This window comes from Balaenoptera borealis (assembly GCF_965194805.1).
Source record: "Balaenoptera borealis genome assembly, chromosome: 13".
NCBI classification, from domain to species: domain Eukaryota; kingdom Metazoa; phylum Chordata; class Mammalia; order Artiodactyla; family Balaenopteridae; genus Balaenoptera; species Balaenoptera borealis.
In genome coordinates, this window is record NC_138870.1 from 39,262,071 (window position 1) to 39,286,380 (window position 24,310).

The 24,310-nt window shown below is 41.0% G+C and overlaps 1 protein-coding gene across 4 annotated transcripts in view; it reads right to left on the reverse strand.

Annotated features, from left to right (window-relative positions):
• SLC38A1 (solute carrier family 38 member 1) overlaps nt 1-24,310 on the reverse strand; it is a 70,442-nt gene that overhangs the window by 38,389 nt on the left and 7,743 nt on the right. For 2 of the 4 annotated variants that reach the window (XM_082349445.1, XM_082349444.1), the window contains exons 2-5: nt 18,812-18,926; nt 14,262-14,467; nt 4,447-4,522; nt 4,039-4,154 (exon numbers count right to left, since the gene is read on the reverse strand). In XM_082349445.1, the coding sequence (XP_082205571.1) occupies nt 4,039-4,154; nt 4,447-4,522; nt 14,262-14,383 (314 nt within the window). In that variant the 5' untranslated portion in view covers nt 14,384-14,467; nt 18,812-18,926. The remainder of the gene's footprint in view (nt 1-4,038; nt 4,155-4,446; nt 4,523-14,261; nt 14,468-18,811; nt 18,927-24,310) is intronic. The other 2 variants (XM_082349446.1, XM_082349447.1) reach the window with 1 other exon arrangement.

Genomic DNA, 24,310 nt, shown 5'->3' on the forward strand with positions numbered 1-24,310 from the left:
TATCCAATTCTTTGTCTCAATCAGAAACTGAAGGGTCATGAGATAAGAGATCACTTATCCCTGAACCAGTATAACTAAAAATCAACTAAATTCCAGGAATGGTCGGTTGAATACAAGAATTGACTCCTGTTCCCCTCACCACAATAATCCAGTAAAGGGATTTCTTAAGGCATAAAACCGCTAGGATAGTAAGAACAGGAGAGAAGAGACAACAGTAACAAAAATTCAGAAGCTGGAAGGTGGACAGAGCTGAATCTTAAATTGGCAGTGGAGAAAGCCAAGACCAATCCAATTTACACCACAGAATTCCCAAAAGGCCCTGGTGGCATTACTGGAAGTAGGGAACAATGGATAGGATGAGCTAAAATAAAGAGGATCTGTTGAACTTCTTTCAAGAAATAGCTAGATTCCCCAGACCAGGCACCTACTCTGTAAAGCAGGGTGACTGCTCCTCTCCCATCGTGGCAAAAGATACATAAATATACAGAAAATATATTCTCTGCAAAGTATAAAATGTAAGTCTCCGAGTGAGGGACTCAGCACAACTTGTGAGGGAGGGGTTCTGTAATGAAAACTAGGATTGGGTGGACACATGCACAGAGATATTCACCCAAGCCCTTTCCCCCAACTTGGTCCCCAGAAAGATGGCAGCAGTGCCCAGACCCTACAGGCAGGTGACTGGAAGATCTTCTCTGGGTGATCTGAACAGCCAAGAAGAAACTGACACGGCTGGTTCCCCAAGGAAAGGGGAAAGGGCTACTGACAGCACCTCTAGTGAAGCTATTTCCAACAAACCCCACTCATGTGTACCAGGCTCCAATTAGCTTTGTTTCAGTCCACACCCTGCAATTCTTGAATACAGCAGACAGAGAAGGACAACCTGACATCTAAGCAAAGATTCTAAAATGAAAGAGTCCAAAACAAACAGAAAAATCAACTTGCATCACAGGGATACAATCAGCAGAACTCAGATTATGGGAAACACTATAGGACAAATGGTCCAGTTTCTTCAACAAATAAATTGCACAGAAAAGAACAGAAGAAAATCGGGGAACCTATAGAGTGAAAGAGACTTAAACCACATAACAACCAATTGTAGTATATGGACCTTATTTGAGTACTGATTTAAACAACCCAATTGCTTTTTAAAAATAAGGTAAGCAGAGCAATTTAAATATTGTTTGGGTATTTGATGATATAAGGAACTGTGGTTAATTTTTTGGGTATGGCATATTATGGTTATGTTTTTACAGTCCTTATATATTAGAGAAATACACTGAAATGTTTATGGATGAAACGATATGATGGCTGGGACATCAAGTTTGTCATCAAGACAAACTGGGTGAGGGGGTGACTAAACAAGCATGGTCATGAGATGAAGGGAATGCAGGGATCTTTTAGACTCTCTACTTGATGTTTGAAATTTTCCATAACAGAGAAAAACCATCATTAGAATCCTCAGAGAAAACAATGAAATTGTAAAACAGAAACAAAGTAATATAAAAAGGGAACATTCAAAGAAAGTTTAAAAGCCCCTGTAAATAAAAAAATAAGAGAAATAAAACATTCTGTAAAGAGTTGGAAAAAAATTGATGGCATATTCCAGAGAGTACAGTAAAAAACTTTAGAAACAAAAATAAAGAAAAGAATAAAAAGTTAGAAGGCTAGTCCAGAAGGTCCAAAATCTTGGTAACAGTTCCAGAAAGAGAGAAAAGAGAAAGAGAAGGAAGGAATTCATCAACACAACAATGCAAGAAAATGTCCCAGAACTGAAGACCATGAATTTCTAAAAGAAAAGATGTACCAGCTGCCTGACACAATGGATGAAAAAAGACACACAGCAAGACACAGCATTGTGAAACATCGGGAACAAAGAGATTTGGCAAGTGTCCAGAAAAGACAAAATAAAAACAAAAGCCCTGGCTACATATAAAAGATGAGGAATCAGAAGCATTTGGGACTTCACAACAGAAACAACTAGAAAGCAGTGAAGCAATGCCTTCAAAATTCTGAAGGAAAATGATTGCCCACACAGAGTTCTATATCCAGCCAAACTACCAATCAATGGTGAAGGTAAAATAAAAACATTCTCCAGCCATGAAGGCCTCAAAAATTTTATTTCTATTTACCCTTCCTCAACAGCAAAAGCAAGGAAGTAAATCCAGAAAGAGGAAGGAATGAAATACAGGGAACAAGGGATCTAGCAGAGAAGAGAGGTGGAGGGGATTCATAGGATGGTGACAAAGAGAGATTCCAGAATAAAAGTTTACTCTCCTTGCCTCAGTTCCCTTAAACGGGAACTGAGAACTGACAGTAGTACCTGCCTCACAGACTTGTCAGGATTCAGCACAAAACACTCTGAGCAGCTTCTGTCATACAGTGAGAGCCACAAGAGTTGTTCTCGTTACCATCATCAAAGAAATGACTCTTTATCCTATGTTAACATGTAACTACTTGATATATTACAATAACTAAAAAGAAAGAAATCAGTGTAAAACACATGTCCGAACCAAACATATTTCCAGCTTTGGAATGAATGAAAATTGTCACAGAACCATAGGGTTTTGGAGGTTAACAGGGTCCTGAGATTTTTCTAGTGCAATTTCCTTGCTTCAGAGGGTAGGGAATTGAAGCTCAGAGTAGCTAAGTAACTTGCTGGACTATACAACCATTCAGAAGAGGAGCTGAGACCAGCAGTCAGGCGTTCCATATCAATGCACTGAAAATCACAAGGGTAGCTACTCAAACTCCATCTATAGTATCGTCACAGGGTCAGAATTTCACACATACAAAAAATTATCACCACAGAAATATTTTATCCAGCTCCTGTCATTTTACCCTAAAACCTGCCACTTGGCTCATGATATACGTAAATAGAAAGTCCACCTAGAAAGATCCAGCCGGGGCAATAAAGCAAGGAGGCTACAGTTGGGTTTACTGGTTAGGTTGACAAGGGGAAGGTAATGTATTAGATTCACTGTCCTGCACAGAGTTGTTTTGATTCTAGGAAGGATACCTCTAGTGGGTTGACACACAAAAGTATGAATATTAATCCCTAGTGCTGTGGACCAATATGGTGCAGCCTGGTTGGGCATTTCTGATGCCTGAGTAGTGGAATGGGTAGCAATGCACTTCTATCACAGTCTTCTAAGTCTTTCTAAAGGAATAAACACAATTTGCAGGATTAGTAGACATTCTGGTCACTGCTTCCAAGGAAATGATGGATCTGGCAATGAGGACTACTGGGCAAGCCCAATGAAGAGTGTGAGTGTCGTCAGGGGTGAAAAGGCAAGATCCCAGGAGAAGAGAATTTCCTCCTAGTCTCATCAGGAAAAGCACCACTGATACTCCTTTGAGGTCTGAGAGAGAAATCAGGCTGGGTGGGAATTTTCCTGGTATAAATTGTATGATCTGTCTTCATCTCATTCCAACTGAAATGAAGCCCTCTGTACATTTGCAGAAAGTCTCATTCAACAGTTTGAGATGAACTTATTTCAAAAGAAAATTGCCCATTTTCTTTTCACTGCATCTCAGGGGGAAAGTACCGAATAATTTCTCATCTTTAAAACACTGAAAACTTCTATGCTTCTTGAATATTTCTTACAAACAAATCTGCAGTTACCTTTGGATATAGTACGTGTTCCACAGCAATCCAATACCAAAGTGGTGACTGGATGGATTAAACACCTCAATATTTTCACCATTTATTGATAGCTGAGATTTAAAGTGACAAGTCAAGAGTCCAAAAATACAAAAAGTGCTATTTTCAAATCGTTTATCCTTTCTGCAAGAGCTTATTTTGGTATTTTTGATTAATAAAAAGATTTTCTCCTTTCACTTTCTTATAAACATGAGGTGCTTCTTGGAAAATCATTCAAACAAACAATATAAAAGGATGCACTGTAACTTAGCCAAGTTAGTAAAACATAAAAAGAAATAAGAACTATTTCGAAATATTTCCAAAGTCTTCTGTGTATGAACAGAAACATACAGAAAATACAGTTTTTAAATGAAAAGTACGGCAGGGTCAACACTCACAGAAAAAGTAGGATTCCGGTATTTGCCAGGGCGAAGGCGAGTCCCAAAATCCCACTGCCCATAATGGCGTTGCTTAGGTTAAAAACAGACATGCCCAAGGAGGTTGTTCCTGGAATCTGAACAGAGACAGTGACACTAAGCAAAAGAGTCCTCAAGACAGATCATCACGTCAAAGCCTTTAAAGAAAGCACTAACAGGAACCAACAGGGAAATGAAATTCAAGGAATCCTTTCTTAGTGGTCTAGTTATTTTTTTTTTAAATGGGTTTCAGGAGAAAATACATAGGCTCCGAGGAATAACCTGGTGAATAAATAGCTATGTTTTTGGTACTATGCTGGATGAATTAAACATCTGTCACAATTTATGTCATTTAAAAAAATAAGCAAACTTTATTATGATGGCACTTACATAGTCATCACATTTCTTTTTTTCCAAATGGCTGTTCGTGAGACTCCTTCTACTTTCACGATCAGAAATAAACTTGCTGTAAAGAGACGTATAATGATTAAATTTCATGATAATGACTTGAAACTTAACATCATGACTAAATGATTTATTAACTTACCAAAACATCACGCATGAAAAGTTATCAACCAGTTACTTAGGAGTTTTTTGTTTTTTTAAAAAAAATATTTATTTATTTATTTATGTATTTTTGGCTGTGTTGGGTCTTTGTTTCTGTGCGAGGGCTTTCTCTAGTTGCGGCAAGCGGGGGCCACTCTTCATCGAGGTGCGCGGGCCTCTCACTGTCGCGGCCTCTCTTGTTGCGGAGCACAGGCTCCAGACGCGCAGGCTCAGTAGTTGTGGTTCACGGGCCTAGTTGCTCCGCGGCATGTGGGATCTTCCCAGACCAGGGCTCGAACCCGTGTCCCCTGCACTGGCAGGCAGATTCTCAACCACTGCACCACCAGGGAAGCCCCACTTAGGAGTTTATAGTCATATTCAACCACTCTCCCTACCTCGTTTTTGTTTCGGTTTGGGTTTTTTTTTTTGCCAGTTTTAGTTGTCCACATTCTTGTTTTACCAAATAAACTAAACGTGCTCCAAGGGCAGACAGTTTGCCTCATTCTTTTTCATATCCCTCACTCTACTTAGCACAAAACAATGCAGATAGCAGGTGCTCATCTTGAGAGGAAATGAAAGACAACCGTAAGTCAAAAAGAGCTATAGATTTTGAATCATTTTAATACTAATAAATTAAAACACTATATGCAATGCAAGTTAACTTTTACATAGATTGTTCTCTAATGGAAAATGAGATAACGTCAAGAATACTAGAAAGCTGGCATTGAAAAGAATATTGGAGGCAGGATTCCTTCTGAGCTCACATTCCTGGAGCACAAAGTTATTACATAGGAATTCCCTCCCCCCGGCAAAAAGGAAAACAACTCTTTTCCCATCACACATTCTTTCAGCACTTGCTTATATGCAAGTCACTAGACCAGGCAATGTGGGAGATATGGGGGTGTGTAATAAGTGATGCAGCAGTGGCCCACAGGAAATTATGGTGGAGGAAGCAGGGCATATGGTCCATGGTTAGGGGCAGAGCTAGCAGGGCTTAAAGCAAGCATGGGATTCAGAACGTGAGTTCAAATTCTCACTTGCTCTGAGGCCTGAGTATGCTACCCCAGTTTCCTGATCTGTGAAATGGGAACGACACTATTACATTATCTCAGAGTGTTACTGGGAGAATTAAATGAGAGCACATGTAAAACATCAGTACAGCTCCAGACACAGAGTAAGAGCAACACATGGGAAAGATTCAGACAGGGTGAGTGGAGTAAAGTATGTACAAATATACAGAAGGAGGAATTCAGAATGCTCTAAGAACCAGCAAATATATTCGGGATTAATATCAGAACTTTAAGTGCTATTGTCAAAGAAAAGTCTATTCATAAGCAAACTGCTACATGTATTAGTTAAGACATGTTAGGGGTGCTTTTTGGCTCTCCTGGAAATTTTATTATCTGGTCTAAGTAAGAAATCATCAGTGTGGGGCTTCCCTGGTGGCGCAGTGGTTGAGAATCTGCCTGCCGATGCAGGGGACACGGGTTCGAGGCCTGGTCTGGGAAGATCCCACATGCCGCGGAGCAACTAGGCCCGTGAACCACAACTACTGAGCCTGCGCGTCTGGAGCCTGTGCTCCGCAACAAGAGAGGCCGCGATGGTGAGAGGCCCGCGCACCGCGATGAAGAGTGGCCCCCGCTTGCCGCAACTACAGAAAGCCCTCGCACAGAAACGAAGACCCAACAGAGCCATAAATAAATAAATAAATAAATAAATAAATAAATAAATAAAGCAGTTCCTTTAAAAAAAAGAAATAATCATTGTGTTTTCCACTAATAAATATAAAGCCACTTGAATTGGACTACCTTAAAGAGGCATATATCTTTAAACTCTACATTATATTTTCATATGCTTTTTTTAATGAGGCTATATTTCACCATAAACCATGTTTTAATGAAAGATATATATCATTAATGTTGGTTTTATTTGTCTACCGTTTTCATCTTTAATCCATATTCTTCAGGTCTGCATTATTTCGCCAGGAGAAACCAAAGGCAGGCAACATAGACACTATGAACTTCCCCTGAGGCCACCACCTGGTACGAGCAGCACGGCCTGTGGTTTATTTCCTTCAGCATCTGCCTTTGCCTAGGACCTGTTCAGTGACTGTCAGAGATGAAAAGGAAGTGAAGAAAACCTTGGTCTCCTGAAACCCAGGAGCTGACATTCCAGCTGAGGAGAGACCAGACCAGCTAACACCGGAATAGGAACATCAGGCCATGCAAAATGGAGATGAGATAAGGAAGCCAGAGAAGGAAAAACCATGATTGGGTGGGATTAGCCAGAGGAAACGAAAAGGCCGAGGCCTGAGAAACAGCATTGCAGGGTCTTAGCAAGAGAATGACACAATGAAAGCTGTGTCTTTGGAGACCCATCTGGCAGTTCTCTAGCCCTGGCTCTTCTTTTGCCCTTAACATTTTAAATCTTTCCAAAGAACTGAGGTTTACAGATCTGGCTGGAGAGGGACCGGGAGAGCAGCCTTCCTTTTCACCCAGGCGGCCCAAGGAAATGGGGGTGCTGGACTTTCCAAACTGAAGTTGACTCATATTTAGTGTGGCTGTTAAACGAAAGACTGTATTGTAATCAGGCTAATTTTAACAATCAACTCAAGTCTACCAAATCATTACCCAGAAGGTCCCCTGTTTGCCTTTCTTGCAGAGAGATTTGCTTTTCAAAGAGAATCTCCATTATTTTTAAACTAAGGGGAAAGCCCGAACATTTTCAAATAAACTAAACCAAACACCAGTGAACCTCCTATTATGGCAGATCTAAGTTCCTGGCCTGCCAATGCTCCCCAGACTTGTGGCAGAAGACGGACAGAGAAGAACCGGATCAAGGCACCTGGATGCAGGGGCATTCAACAGGGTCAAACACTGCAACGGAAGGGGAGGAAGAAGAGGCTCCTGCATGCTTGCCAGCTCTCTGCTGCACCGCTTCTGCGGGATGAGAATAATGCAAGTGACTTGCAGAGCTGTTGTGATGAGTAACCATGAAAAAGCACATTAAAACACATGGTGCTTTGGGTAGTTTGTTCTTTTGTTATTGAGCTGAATGAGCTGCTTGTAAATTTTGGAGATTAATCCTTTGTCAGTTGCTTCGTTTGCAAATATTTTCTCCCATTCTGAGGGTTGTCTTTTGGTCTTGTTTATCATCGGATGAATGGATAAAGAAGATGTGGCACATATATACAATGGAATATTACTCAGCCATAAAAAGAAACGAAATGGAGTTATTTGTAGTGAGGTGGATGGAGTTAGAGTCTGTCATACAGAGTGAAGTAAGTCAGAAAGAGAAAAACAAATGTAGTATGCTAACACGTATATATGGAATCTAAGGGAAAAAAAAAAAAGGTCATGAAGAACCTAGTGGCAAGACGGGAATAAAGACACAGACCTACTAGAGAATGGACTTGAGGATATGGGGAGGAGGAAGGGTAAGATGTGACAAAGTGAGAGAGTGGCATGGACATATATACACTACCAAACGTAAAATAGATAGCTAGTGGGAAGCAACCGCATAGCACAGGGAGATCAGCTCTGTGTTTTGTGACCACCTAGAGAGGTGGGATAGGGAGGGTGGGAGGGAGGGAGGCGCAAGAGGGAAGAGATATGGGAACATATGTATATGTATAACTGATTCACTTTGTTATAAAGCAGAAACTTACACACCATTGTAAAGCAATTATACCCCAATAAAGATGTTAAAAAAAAAAACAAACAAAACAACACATTGTGCTTTGAGTGCTTCCCGATTCTGCCTCTTTCTGTCTACTTTCTACAGCAAGACTTGACAGGTTTTCCCAAAAATCTTCACTGGTGCTCCCACTGAAAAAGTTTCGAGTCCAAACTGCTCGCCCTGCAAATTCCAGGTACTGCTGAATTTGATTTTGCCTCACTGTTCAATCTTAGCTCCCCCTGCTCTTCCAAATGGTCTTCCCAAGAGGCGGGGAGGATCAAGATAAGGGCATTCTGAGAATAGAGACTGAAAAACAAGTACCGCTAGGAATCCACTCTCCCCTCAAGAGACCCTCCGTCCTCCTCTCTGCCAATGCCTTCCTGCCTGTTCACAACCCTCATCCTCCATGAGTCTGCTGATGTTCTGGTTTGAACATAGTTTTCTGACTCTGACCTATTTACGATTTTTCTGTAGCACCGACCGTGGCACTAAGCTCATCTTGCACCCAGAGTGGCGGTGTCATGTTCTCACTGCCTTAGCTCCTCCTTCTATGTACCTGCCCATGTGTTAGCAACTCAGAGGAACCCTCCATAAACCAAATGAGCCTCTTCCATTGAGGAACCAGGGAGTAGCTTAGGCTGCAGGGAAATCTTGCTCGCTTTGTATTTCTGCAAACTTTTTTTAAAAAAACAAAATAAAACCAACCTTTTCTTTTTGTAATGGAAAAGTCCATTTATAACAACTAGGTCAAGCAGCTTATCACAAGTTTCTGTTATCTCACCATTTTAAAAATGCAATTTCGTGTTAAAAAGCACTGACCTCTGGCAAAGACCTCTTTATTGACTTAAAAATGAGCTATTGGAGAAGGTGCCTTTGACATGCGGTCTTGGGAATGATAAAAGTATTATTAAATAATCATTTTCAGTGGGTCGTTCTGTACCCATAAAGCAGAATCTGATCAACCCTTAGGTAGCCAATTGTTCTGTGAACAAAACAAAACAAAAATCTACAGTGGCTGTCATGCTGACCTTCAACAGACAAAGCCTTAAAAAGGATGTAGGCATTATACTGAGGTAGTGTGAAGGGAGACAAGCAATATACAGCAGTTATTTAAAGCCAAAAATAAATCAACAACAAGAATCCAGTTAAGGATGGGTTGTACAATGGGAAGATAATCTTCCTATTTTAATCTCTACCAATCAGGTTCTTACTAGATTATAGTGTTTCATTGGAGGATTTATAACACAAAAGAGATGAGTGGTTGAACTTAAATGACCTTTCCTAGCTCTTTCCCTGAAAGTCTAACAGTCTACAAAAAAGGAAAAGAGAAAAGGAGGAAAGAAGCATGTAACCGAGAGACTGGAAAGCATGAAAGAATTAAAGAAATAGCAGGCATTTAAAGAGAAGACTGAGAGGTGAGAAAAGCCTTATCTGGTGGATAAACTCTACCCAAAATAGGAGAAAACAGATCTTCGTTGTAGCGGGAGCCATTAAAGCCAGGGAAGAATTTTCTGACATGAAAACTGAATATGGGAAGAAGTTATGGTATCTTCTTCCCTAAGGTATAGAGAAGACATTAGAAGAAGAGAAGGGGTAACTTTTCAAGGGTCCTCCCAATGATACAAATGTAGTTCATGAACTCCGGAAGACATACAGGGACCAAGGAAAAAAAAGGCTGATGTAAGCTGTAGTGACAAGAGTTCCTCATTAAGAAATACCTTAATGAAAGACTCTCAAATTTTGTTAGAAGCTTCCTGGGTCATAACAACAGTAACTATTCATGGAGATTAGGGCAACAGTAGATAAATATTAAAATATGTGAATATTTGCTTGGCTACAGCTAGGATAATCTGTTACTATTTCAACGACTTTAAGATAACAACAACCAACAATCATCCCAAACCTAAAACAGTATTATTAGTCCTTGGGTGGAGAAGAAAGAAGCGCTTGCCAAAGAAAGAGGGTTGCACTTTTACTGTTAGAGACTTTCCTCGTACTAAAAGACTTACTCTTGCCAGACACCATGTCAAGTGCTTTACATGAGTTTTCTCATCTCTTTTCACAATAATTGCATGTGGTCAGTAGTATTTTTAGCTCCATTTTGGAGAAATTAAGTAACTTGACCAAAGTTACATTATACCTAAACCGCTGAGCCATGATTTGAACCTAAGCGGGCTGATGGTACAGCCTGAGTCCTTAACCTACAAACAGCATTGCATTTAATATTCCCCAACAATCCCAGGAGGTCAGGTATTATTTTTATCCCTGTGTTACAGGGATGGAACTAAGGCTTAAAGTACAAGATCACACAAGACCTATGGATGGAGCCAGGATTCAATTTAAGTTGAAATCCAAACCACGCACTTAACTTCTCTCTCTGTCTCTGTCTCTCTCTTTCATTTAACAAATACTTTGTAGTGTCTGCCCTGTTCCAGGCACTATTATCATATCATTACAAGGTACAAGAGATATAAAAATGATTAAGATGGGTCCTTCTCTCAAGAAGCTCACATCTAGAGGAATGTCTAGAGCTCATTACTCAAAGTGTGGTCCATGGACCAGCTGTAAGGGCATCACCTGGAAGCTTGTAAGAAACTAGAATCTCAGGCCCAGTACCAGAGCTACTGAATCAGAATCTGCACGTTAACAAGGTTTCCAGGTGTTTCACATGCACATTAAAATGTCAGCAGTACTGGTCCAGTGGACATTTCAAAAGCCTTTGCTTTGTAAAGCAATTATACTCCAATAAAGATGTTAAAAAAAAAAAAAAAGGCTTTGCTGTTCCAGGTATAGGTTTCTATGACTATAACCCACGAATTAGGGCATGAAATAAAACAACTGAACTGGAATAAGAGCAGGTATCCTAATGCCCAAACGGCTCTACTCTATTTTTAACTAAACTTAATAAAATGATTCTTAAGGTATCCTAGAAGGGAGTTTCCAGGCAAAGCTATCAGTTACACGCCAGCTAATGAGAAGTCAACATTTGTTTTCAACATTTTCTCTAGCTTCCTAAAAAAAGGCACTGTTACCTAGAAGTTCACTGTTTTGGGAGATGGTTCGCCTAGATTCATATAATTGGGCCTACCTTCCTCCCACCAATGTGAAAAAGCTAACAGAAGAGTCAGAAATATTAGGTGTAGCTTTGCAGAAATCATGGGGGGAGGGGGGGTGGTGGGGGTGTGTCTTTTTTGATTTTTATTTACCTTTTTGGCTTCATGCTGTAATATGTTGTTTTTAATTTTCATTGTTCTAGAGCCAGAAATGAAGCAAAATTCATAAACCATGTCAATGAAAGAGAGGAGATAAAATAAAGCAATAAATGCATCACACCACACTTGTGACAGTGGAACCAAATTCCAAAAAACAAGAGGCTGTACAGCCCACATCTTAGTCATGGTCTCTGGGGAAGTGAGCTCCCCTGGCAGGCACCCCAAGGGGCGAGAAGGGGTGCCTCCTCCTACCCCAAGAGGTTATCACCTCCCAAACAATACTTTTTCTTAGTAAAACTTTTAAATATCAAGTTCAGATCCTAAGCTGAATATTATAAAAGACTCTCATTTTAAGGTCCTGAAGGTTTACACTGCTTTGGGAACGAAGCTTTGTTATAAACCTAAAATGTGCTACTTGTGAAATAGCTGGAATCCCATCCACCACCGTTAACTGGAGGTCAGCAGTGACTACAGAACACCCCAGGGGCCCAGAGCAGAAAATAGCACCGGTAGAGTTTAGCAGAGTTTAATTGATAGTAGAGACTATCTTTTTCATTCACACCCGAGCATTTTAATCAGAGGCAGCAGGACACAGAGGAAAGACAGGGATTTCAGACAGACCTGTGTGTGCCCTTGAGCAAGTTATTCTATTTCTCTAAGCCTCCATTTTCTTAGGGTACACTGAATTTTTAAATTTTCCTTATTTGCAAAAGAATACATTAAATGATATTATAAGGATAAGTGGTAATATATGTAATCACACCTGGCACTCAAGAAATGGTAGTTATTCTTAATAATTACACAGAAAAGGTGAAAGAAGCAAACTTGAGTTCAACAATAAGAAATACCACATGGTGAATGATACTTGAATGGCAATGAGGAAGTATTTGGGCTGGAGACTTAACCTCTGAGAATATGTCAGGAAGAGAACAAGGAGGAGGGGCGGGGCTGGAACTTCTGAGTGTCTGTAAATGATGGCAGCCCAGTCAATTACACATTGTATCAGAATGCAGAGCAGATTATCAGAAATGATTTCGGTGAAGATGCCTGGTTAGCTGACATAATGTTTTCATCTTCCTCCCAATTTCCTTTTGACCCCACTCCCGCAAGTGTAGGTTGGTGTTCTAGTAAGTAGTCCCCGAAGAGTCCACTCTCTCCTCCCAGCCTTTTAGGAGGCCTCGGGCTTCAAACAAACCTCACCACTAACTCCCAAGCTGCAGAGCTTCCTGCTAAGGGATCCATATAAGCTGGCTGTAAAATCAGAAGGTCAGAATTTGCAGCAACATGGATGGACCTAGAGAGATTATCACACTAAGTGAAGTAAGTCAGAAAGAGAAAGATAAATTCCATACGATATCACTTATATGTGGAATCTAAAATATGACACAAATGAACTTATCTACGAAACAGAAACAGACTCACAAACACAGAGAACAGACTTGTGGTTGCCAGTGGGAAGGGGGTGTGGGAGGGATGGATTGGGAGTTTGGGGTTAGCAGATGCAAACTATTATATATAGAATGGATAAACAACAAGGTCCTACTGTATAGCACAGGGAACTATATTCAATATCCTGTGATAGGGCTTCCCTGGTGGTGCAGTGGTTGGGAGTCCGCCTGCCAATGCAGGGGACACGGGTTCCAGCCCTGGTCTGGGAGGATCCCACATGCCGCGGAGCAACTAAGCCCGTGCGCCACAACTACTGAGCCTGCACTCTAGAGCCCGCGAGCCACAACTACTGAAGCCCGCGTGCCACAACTACTGAAGCCCACGCACCTAGAGCCCGTGCTCGGCAGCAAGAGAAGCCGCCGCAATGAGAAGCCCGTGCACCGCAACAAAGAGTAGCCCCCGCTCGCCGCAACTAGAGAAAGCGCGCACGCAGCAACGAAGACCCAACGCAGCCAAAAATGAAAATAAATAAATTTATTAAAAAAAAAAAAAATATATATATATATATCCTGTGATAAGCCATAATGGAAAAGAATATGAAAAAGAATATATATATATGTATAACTGAATCACTTTGCTGTACACCAGAAAATAACATGACAATGTAAGTCAACTATATTTCAATAAAATACATTTTTAAAAATAATAAAAAAATAAAATCAGAAGGTCAGAGAATGCTAAGGGTGAGAGCTGCCAGGCCAGCATTCTTCCTACCCGCCCCCTACCTTCCCTCACTCACTGTATCTCTTCTTTTCTTTCTCTTTCATGTACTATTTCTCCGTTTCATGTACTATTTCTCCATTTCATGTACTCTTTCATCTACTATTTCTCATAGAGCCATTTGGCTCTGTGTTATTATTACTTAAAATCCATGTTACAAACGATGCTTGTAGTGACGTATTTGTCGTTTTAACATGGGAACGTTGGCAAATGCGACTTTGACCATTCCTTGATTAACATGTGGGCAAGGCCAGATGACTGTAGTACACATTCAGATATGGCACGCGGTGAAATTCCAACAGTTGGTCTGATTCATAAACACAGAGCTTTTGAAAAGTTAAGGCTGGTTGGGGTCCAATGTATTTATACATTTTTATTAGACTCAATTGAAAGATTTGAAAGGATGATTAAATTACTTTCCTATTTGCTTCATCTGCTATTGCAGACGATGCCCAACAGATGTCACATATGAAATTCAAACTACATCTTCAAATGGAGCATAACTTTAGTAATGAATAATTCAAGAGAATAACTGAAAACCAGAATATTTTAGAGACATTTCTTTCATTGGAGAGAAACTGTTCGTGGAAAAATACTCACCTATTTATCTGACCATTTTCTACCTCGGTGAAATCATTGGAATCATTGCTAATGTTATCATCTTCGGGCACTGTCATGTTTTGCAATTCAGTTAATTCGAGTCCACTTTTGAAATGCATCATGTTTAGAAAGTACCTGTCGTCCAAATCCTCCTTTTCTGAGTGTATTTACAAATGGATAGCAGCAAAAATATAAGGTTCACACCCCTAAAATACAACACAAGGAAAAATAATTAAACATGTGAATATCACCACTGATTACACATAAGCTATTACACACAAATGATTTGCTGATAACATAACTTTTACATTTTGCTATTCAAAGCATTAAGGCAATCTTGGTACATCAAGTTATAGAGGCTGTAAATTTTCTGTCTTTCATAAATCTTCCTGCATTTTTAACTATAAAATGAGTCATGTCCCATAATCTTTACGCTCACGTTCATAGGAATACCATGTGATCTGTAGGCAGTAGAGATGCCCTTTTATGAAGCAGTGCGTTTAAAAGGAAAGTGAATAGGTTATTTTAATGCGTCAGACCACAGGGCACACATATAGCTGGGTACAGACTGAACAGACACAAAAGCACCTCTGATTTAGCAATCCCAGTTTAATAAAAATGCAAATCCTCAATAAATGGCATCATGCAGGATCAACCACTCAACCTGGAGGTCAAGTAGCAAAGGACAAATCTGTGTTTTGAAATTTAGCAAACAGTTTATCCATCAACTGCAAGAGATTAAATCAGTCTCTTCAATGAAATCACTCCATGTCAGGGAGTTAGGGAATTAAAAACTCATACTCAGGGGATTTAGGTTAATCCACCTGAAACTATATTTCCTCACAGAAATGAAAGACTTGCCGAGTTCACATTTTCTCCCACATGAATGACTGAGATTTAAATTTCTGAGTGGTCACCAATAATATATAAGGGGGTAAAGAGTTTCAGACACACAGCATCACAAATCAAAAAGCAGGTGGCAACAGAGGTGTGGTACTGTGATTTATTATAAAGAATACATAGTTGGTCTTCGTTCCTATTTCTGGTTCACAGCTCCCCAAACCCTTAGAATTTCCTAAGTGTTGAGAGTGATAAATGTCCTTTGGTATATTAATGAGGTGACTTTGGGAAAGCACCTAAGGATGGGGGCTGGTTGCCAGTGGAGCCAAACGTGTGATTAGAGGGTTGAAATTTTCAGCCCCAGCCCGTGATTTCCGGGGAGAGGAGACAGGCCAGAGCTTGAATCAATCACTAATGGCCAATGAGTTCATCAATCATGCCTATGTAATGAAGCCTCCGTAAAAAGCAAAAAAAGGAGGAGATTCAAAGCATATCCATACTAGGGACCCAGAACACCACGTACTGGGCACCAAGCTCCACAAGGACAGAAGCGCCTATGTTGAGGACCTCGTCCTGTGTATCTCTACATCTGGCTGTTGATTTGTATCCTCTGATATCTTTTGGAATAAACTGGTAACCTAGTGAGCAAACGGGTTTTCCTGAGTTCTGTGAGCTCTTCTGGCAAATTAATGGAACCCAAGGAGGGGGTCATGGAAACCTCTGATTTATGGCCAGTCGGTCAGGAGCACAGGCAATAACCTGGGCTTGTGATTGGTGTCTGAAGTGAAGGGCGGGCTTGTGGCATGGAGCCCTTGACCCGTAGAATCTCATTCTATCTACCGGTGGATAGTGTCAGAATTGAATTGACAATTGATGGTGTGGGGAAGCCTACACACACACACACACACACACGTTGGAAATGGGTCCAGGAACCCTTTTAAGAAGTAAATGCAACTTCAAAAGTAAGGCCTGTAAAGGTATAGGGGCCTCACTAAGATAATCTCGGTGGGGCGACGGGGATCATGGAATGAAGCAGAATGTCAGCGAGATTTTTTTTTTAACCTCCAATGGATGATCCGCCTTGGATGATGTTTTGATATTTTGTCTGATCCTGAATTCCATAAGATAACTGTAACCTAGTTAACAGTCAAAGCTCCAATGTGCCCATCTAAGCATCCTAGTATATCCGAAGAAGCATTTTGCTAACTGATAATATTTTCAGGACCCCTAGAAAGTACCCTAGAATGACACTTCTTTAAGAATTTCCTTCTTCTCAACCTAGGGGCAAGACGGGAATAAAGACGCAGACCTACTAGAGAATGGACTTGAGGACATGGGGAGGGGGAAGGGTAAGCTGGGACGAAGTGAGAGAGTGGCATGGACATATATACACTACAAAATGTAAAATAGATAGCTAGTGGGAAGCAGCTGTATAGCACAGGGAGATCAGCTCAGTGCTTTGTGACCACCTAGAGGGGTGGGATAGGGAGGGTGGGAGGGAGACGCAAGAGGGAGGGGATATGGGGATATATGTATATGTATAGCTGATTCACTTTGTTATACAGCAGAAACTAACACACCATTGTAAAGCAATTACACTCCAATAAAGATGTTAAAAAACAAAAAAGAATTTCCTTCTTCTCTTCCCCACAGCCAGGCCCCACCTTACTCCTTTCCATTCACACCATCTCCTGTCTAGAATGAATCTTCCCTGGTTCCAGGATCCTTTACAGCTTCCACAAGATAAATAATGTCTAATACCTCAGATTCCAGGAGCCTCACCCTTCCTGCAGGGCAGGGCTTCTCCTGGAAAGCAGGAAGCCAGGATGGGAGATTGGAGCTCCCTGAACTCCTGGTCTAAGGCTACCCTGGCAGCTCAGGGCTGATTCTTCCAGCTAGGGTGGTAGTGCTGGAGCCTGGGCCATGACTAATTGATTTTAGTGTCTTCACACAGCAGCAGCATTTACAGCCTGTCTTTACTTTGCAGAAGTTGGAAGTGCATTAGAAAGGTTAAACCCCCTTGTCACCCCTCGGCCCCCTCTGAAGAAAGCTGCACAAATGGACTGGGCTGGGTAACCCCTAGGAGTCTTGCCACACTGGCTCTTGCCTGTATGACTCCCTCAGAGGCTACTAAAGTGATACTGTAGGGCTGCTAGAAAGTTCACTCAGTGGGGACTTCCCTGGTGGTCCAGTGGTAAAGAATACGCCTTACAATGCAGGGGACGGGGGTTCGATCCCTGGTCAGGGAACTAAGATCCCACATGCCACGGGGCAACTAAGCCTGCACGCCACAACTACTGAGCTTGCGTGCCTCAACTAGAGCCTGTGTGCCGCAAACTACAGAGCCCACGTGCTCTAGAACCCGTGCCCCACAACTAGAGAAGAGAAAGCCTGCACGCCACAACTAGAGAGAAGCCCGCGCACCACAACGAAGAGTCCCGCATGCCTCAAAAAAGATCCCGCGTGCCACAACTAAGATCTGACACAGCCAAAGAAATAAATTAATAAATAATAAAATAAATCTTAAAAAAAAAGTTCACTCAGTGGATGGCATTTCCAATCTGGGTTAAGGAGTCCTTTTCTCTCTACAAACTTGTAGGAAACAGGGCACTAGACAAAAAATTTCTGAGGAGAGGAAAAGTTGACTAACAACAGATCTGGAATCTACTGTTTGAATGTAAACTTTCATATCAATATATGTGTGTGAATACAAATATATACTACACACACACACACACACACACACACACATGTGCAATGGACAAAAAAGGAAAAGAATAAAAAGAATAGAGTAAGTTCTGGCCACTAAAATTATGTCAGTATTAGGCAAATGCCAGTACTAAGTTAATCACATAGGATACATTTTTGCCTTTGGCTTAAAGAGAAATTTATTTTTTTCGCAGTTCCAGAAGTCCAAGATTAAGGTAATGGCAAGTTTTATTTCTTCTGAGGCCTCTCTCCTTGGCTTACAGATAGCTGTCTTCTTGCTCTGTCCTCATATGGTCTTTCGTATCTCTGCATGTTCTCTGTATTGTAACCTCCTTTTCTTTTCTTTTTTTTTTTAATTTAGGATAAATTTTTATTGTTGTGAAATAACCTATCTGAAATCTAACTTATTCTTGAAAATAAAAACTGGAAAAATGGGGAAAATTAACAAAGTTAGTGACATCTGTCACTAAGGTTGAGGCCACACTTAGGAAGTACTATCCATTCAATTTATTATATATTTATTGAGTGCTAGGTGATGAAAGGATTTTAAAAGTCTGAAAAGGATCTGAGGCAGTTTCACAGAAAAATCACATTTGAACTGGCTCTTGAAAAAGAAAAAAAAATTTTTCTGGTTCTAAAGCTAATATATGACCACTGTAGAATCTTTAGAGCAAACATTGTACAAGAAACCCCACCACTCAAAATGGGCCACTGTTAGAGTTTCATGTGCTTCCTCCCTTCTTTTCTTCTTTTTTTCTTTTCCTTTCTTTCTTCCTCTCTAGCTCTCTCTCCTCTCTCTTTTTTATTTAACATTGGAAATTTAGACTGTTTTCAGTCTATTGTTTTTCATGTAATATTACATAGTATGAATTTTGAAGAACAGAAGTGTTTTTTAAAAATACATTAGTTCCTTACTAATAAATAATACAGGTCTTTGTAGAAAAATTAGAAAATACAAGCTTGCAAATGAAAGAAAGAACAAATAAAAAGAAAAAAGTCACCTGTTATCTCAGCAAGCAGAGATGATCGCTGTATATATATTGGAGTATAACCTTCAAGGGTTTTTCTACGCACATAGATATAGTGCCTGACACACAATAGGCACTCGATAAATATCTGTTAAATGAAAAGAATGAGTACAAATTTTTAAAAAATATGTATACATTTACAAAAATGGAAATCATACTATAGAGTTTTTAAAACATATTTTTTCACTTAACAAGATATGGTCTCCTATCCTGAGTTATGTCCGTAAACATGGGTCTACACCATTACGGCAAATGCTCCTTACCGCTTGATTGTGCCATAAATTGACATCCAACCTACTACTGCTAGACAGTCACACTGCCTGGTGGACAGGAGACTGACAGGTGGAGATGGGCCCTGAGCTGAGACTTTTCAATGAAGGAGAACACGGCCAACGACAAAGACACAGGAAGTGCAGATTGAGTTTAAGAAACAAAAGAATTATAGTTTCACTGAAAGACTGAAGCAATTATCAGACTATACAGTTAATTAAAAGACCGAATGGGGTCATCATGTGACCATCTTGACATTAACCCAACCACAATTACTATCTCCCAACATTTATAATAGGTTACAAATGACGGTTTACTCAGCACAGAATATTTCTGATCCTTTACTGCAATCTTGTGAGGTATTCTTAAGATGCATTATTATCTTGCCATGCTTATTGGTACGTTTTACTAATAGTACCAATGTAAAATACAGAAACTTCTTCTCTACTCTTCATGGTGATATGCATCAAAGGAGAGGATAGTTAAAGAAATCTTGTTTGGTCTTACGTTGGTCTTACGTTGCTTACAACCTACTGAAACAAGAAAGACCTTCCCATATAAAGTGACAGTATATCATAAAACATTTGCATGATAGAGACCAAACTGTACAGGAGAACAAAGAATAAGTCCAGAAAGATTTCAGAGACATGCATACATACATAGGTACATACAGGAAGGAAGGAGGGAAGGAAGGAAAGAAGGGAGGGAGGGAGGGAAGGAGGCGGGTGGGGGGAGGGAGGAAGGAAATTGGAGCCTGGAGAAATCAGGTAAGGTTTTACAAAGAACTATGAACTATGTTGAACTATGTCTAAAAATAGACAGGATTTAGACTGGGGTAGGGAAGGCATTCCTTGCGCTGGAAACGGCACAGGCAAAGACATGGAGGCCAGATGTGCAGAGAACACCCACTCAGATGAATCTAGCTACAGCAGAGGGAGCAAGGTACATGTTCTTGAGCAATAAGAGGTTATATTGGTTTAGCAAAAGCTGATTAAAAAATTGTAGAGAGAAAACCAAACCAAAAAATATACTATAACTCAAACATTGTCCAAAATTACTTTTGGGGATAAATAAACAAAAATACAATTTCAATCGCTGAGACACTGTGTGATGGATTGACCCACTCAAAATGTGTTCCCACTTCTTTCTAGTCCAGTTCTGCATCTAGAGGATGGAGAGTTGAAAACTACATTTCCCACATTCCTTTGCAGCTAGGGGTCTAGAGAAGATTTAGATTCCACCAATCAGAGAGCAAAGTGGTGGGGCCCAGGCACCCATTTTGCTGGTACAATTCTAGCAGATGCCACAGACAGCACTGGAGCCAACAACTGTGGCTATGAATTCCCGATCATCAGATTTGGCCTAAGTGACGTGCTCCTGGAGCATATGTTCAAACAATGAGAAACTGGCTTCCTGGCTTCCTGATGCGAGGCACAAAAGCAGCCCCTAAAGCCAGCTGAGTGGTGGTGTTCTGGTGATTCTTCCTAGAGACCCAGACTAAAGCCTGGTCTACCATCTTTCCTAACAATTTTACAGGCCTTAATTCCCCATATTCAATCCCTTTTGCTTAACATACATAGAAAGATCTCTGTTAATATGCAGCTAAACCCTGACTGATATTCTTAATTTTATTTTTTCCTCCCTCTGAAATATTTTATTATGAAAATTTTAAACATATATAAAAGTGGACAGAATAGAATAATGAACATCCACGTAGCAACTTCAACAAGGATCATTTCAGGCCAGTCTTGTTGAAGTTTCACCCCCACCATCACATATAATTATTTAACAAAAGATTCCAGATATCCTATCATTTGTAACTATTTCAGCACATATCTCTAAAAGGTCAGATCTATTTTTAAAACAGTATCATCATATCATGATCACACCTAAAATGTAACAAGAATTCCTTTATGACATTAAATATCCAGTCACATACACTTAATTTCAAAATTGTTATGAATCACTATTATTTTTTTTATTCTGAAGAATAAGATCACACCTCTCCCAGCTCAGCTCCTGAAGATCAATTATGACAGCTAGGTCAGTGGTTTTGAGAATGTGTTAGGCGTAAGGCCAATGATGGTCCTGGTCTTCCTGCCATCTCTTTCCATAACCAACTGAGCCTATTTACACACTTGAGGTCCTTGACTCACCGGGCTGTTCACTGTATTTCAAAGGGCCTCAAACAGGCTAAACAGGTTAACTAAAACGTCAAGAGTCCTTGCTTTTGGCAAGATTGCCTTAACTTGATGTGATAATCCTAGATTCTGACTGGCAATGTTATATATCTTTGAGTAAAAAAAGCGGGAAGTGAATTAATATTTTCAAGTTGTAGTCAAAACTCACTAAACAGTATACTTAAGAACCAGATGTTGCATTCCATATCAGTTATACTTCAACTAAAATAAAAGCTTAAAATTGATAGTCTTTGAAAACCTGGAGTCCTCGGGAGGTGGGGAATGGCCTTCAGGAGTGAAAGGCTGGGACCCAGTAAGCATTCTCAGAAGAAAAGGTGTTTTCTCTCTTCTTACTCAAAACTCCAAACAAACAAAAACTCTAGCGTTCATGTCTCAGCTCTGCTAGGGCTTGGCCTCCCACTTTCTCTCTACTGGCTTCCCTGACTTCTGTGAATCACGCTCAGCTTCATATCTGGAAAGTAACCTTGAACTATCACCCCTCCCTCCTGTCTTTACTGCCAACAGTCTGAACAACTTGCCCCTGTCCTCATCACTCCCCTGAACCCAGGATCCACTGGCAAACCCGGGCTTCACCCTTCAGGAGCTGTGTTGACCCTGGGCAAGTAGGTTAACTTCTCTTTACCTCAGCGTCCTCATCTGTAAAATGGAGATAAAGTGGTACCCACCTTACAGAGTCCTTATAAAGATTCCATGTTTGGGTCCATGCTCGGCCCGATTCTGGTAAGCGAGGGTGACTGTCGCTGCTACTATTGCTACCTCTTCCTAATCAAGGCAAGTGGCCTTTTCTCAGTCCTCATCCCTTCACTTCCCTGCACAGGAGGGTCACGGTTTCCCGACCTCCACCGGCTTGCTCCTCACCGCACCCTCCTACACGCTGCTTCCTGCCTCCTTTGCCAGCTCCTGTCTGCCTCCCACCCTCAGTGTGAGGGCAGCCCTTCTCCCTCCACTCTTCCCTCTGCACACTCCAAACTCTTTCCTTTGTAAGTTTCAAGCCTGAAGTGTCAGGCTTCACCCCCACAAGGGCATCTTTCATATCTTTTCTCCCCCCCAGGCCTTTTCATTTTACAAAACTAGAAATCCTCTGCGTTTTGAAATAGGATCTTCCTCATAAATACTACTTGCTAATGATCACGTCACTTAACATGGCACGTGTTTCTTCATCTGTAAACTTAGAAGGCTGCAGGGGAGAGGCAATCTCTCAGGTTCCCTCCTGCTCAGAAAAATTTCCACAAATTCTTTTCGGACCCCAGCTGCCCGCCGGACCTCTCCACGTGGATGTTTGCCATGACCTCCAACTCCACGTGCCTCACTGAACACATCACCCGACCTCACACATCAGCTTTTCTATTTCTGTTCACGATAATGTTCGTTCCCCTCCTCACTCAGACATGGAACCCGGATATCTAATCAGTCCCCAGGTCCTGTCAACATTCTTTCATACCGTCCCTTCCTTCCTCTCATTCCTCCCGGCTCCACAGTCCTAGCCTGGCCAGTCGCTTCCCCCCGTGCTGCCTCCTGAGCCCTACCCACTTCAGGAAGACGCAGGTTCTTCCTGAAAATCCATGTCTTGCACATTCCTCTTCCCCCCCTTGCCAATCATAACTGTTCCTAATAGCTGAATCCCTGAACCTCAAATTCAAGGCCCAGATTGCTCTTAACTCTCTCTTTAAACTTCTCTCCCACCATGTTCCTTCTGAACCTTGCATTCCTGTGATGGATCTACTTATAAGCAGTTTCCTGCTTTGCTTCCACCATCTTGGTCCTAACATACTTCCCACAAACCCCTTTCCCATCAAGCTCATGCTCATTTAAGTACAACATTTCTTTCAAAGCCCATCTTGCTGGCTTGCATGCTTTTTTTTTTTTTTTTTTTTAATTTCAAGCCAACCTTCTCTGTGAGGTCTTCCTCCAATGACCAGCTCGTGATTGATTATTTACCTGTGATGAATTCTTACAGTGCTTTTGTATAGATTACTCATTGGCTTATAGCAAGGGTTCTTATATATTTTCATGATCTCCTTATGGAGTTAGCCAGTTCCCTAATTATTATACATTTTCAGCTTCTCGAGGACAGGGACCACAGCCCTCTTAGCGCCCTAGCACACGGTGATAGTAAATATGTGAACAATAATGGTGATGACTCAACTGAAAAAGCAAGCTATGATAATCTGTCTATAGACAATACAGCAGCAATCCTCACAAACACAATTTCACAGGAAAACATAACAAAAATGGGAAGTTAAAGGAAGCGACACATGCAGCCCCACAGCACAGTTTTCATTAAGTCTGCCACTTAATTTCTTTTACATTTGATCCGGGCATGTGAGAATTACGTGAAAGTGCATTTAAAACTGTAAAGTACTATATGAATGTAAGGTATTTATCATGAACATCCTGGCCACTATGCCTGGAATGTTTGAGAACTCTTGGCATGATTTCTACAAGTTCAGAGAAAGGGTTGTATTAGAGCAGTGGTTCTCAACTGGGGACCATTTTGGCGCCCCCCCCCCCCCCAAGGGACATCTGACCATGCCTGGAGACATTTTTCGTTGTCACAAGTGAGAGGGTGTCGCAGCCTTCTAGTGGAGAGAGTTGCTGCTACACACCATACACAGGGTGGCTGTCCGCAACAAAGCCTTATCTGGCCCCAAATGCCCAGAGTGCCGAGGGTGAGAAGCCCCACGTTAAAGGAAGCTCACCAGAGGATGAGGACTGACCATTTCTGCATGGGGTAGAGGTGAGCTGCTCACTTCCTTGGACAGACTGCCCCCTGCGTCCTATCTTGTTCACAGTATCCCAGCACCTGCTCCTACCATCCCACAACGCTGTTCAGCTTCCCAGATGATCTTTTATTTTCTTAATTTTTATTTTTTTACTTAACGATTTCATTTTATTGGAAAATATTTGACTAGGTAATACACGTACATAGGACAACATTCATAAAGTACAAAATAGTCTACAGTGAAAAAAGCCTCCTTCACTCCTTATCTCCTAAGAAGTT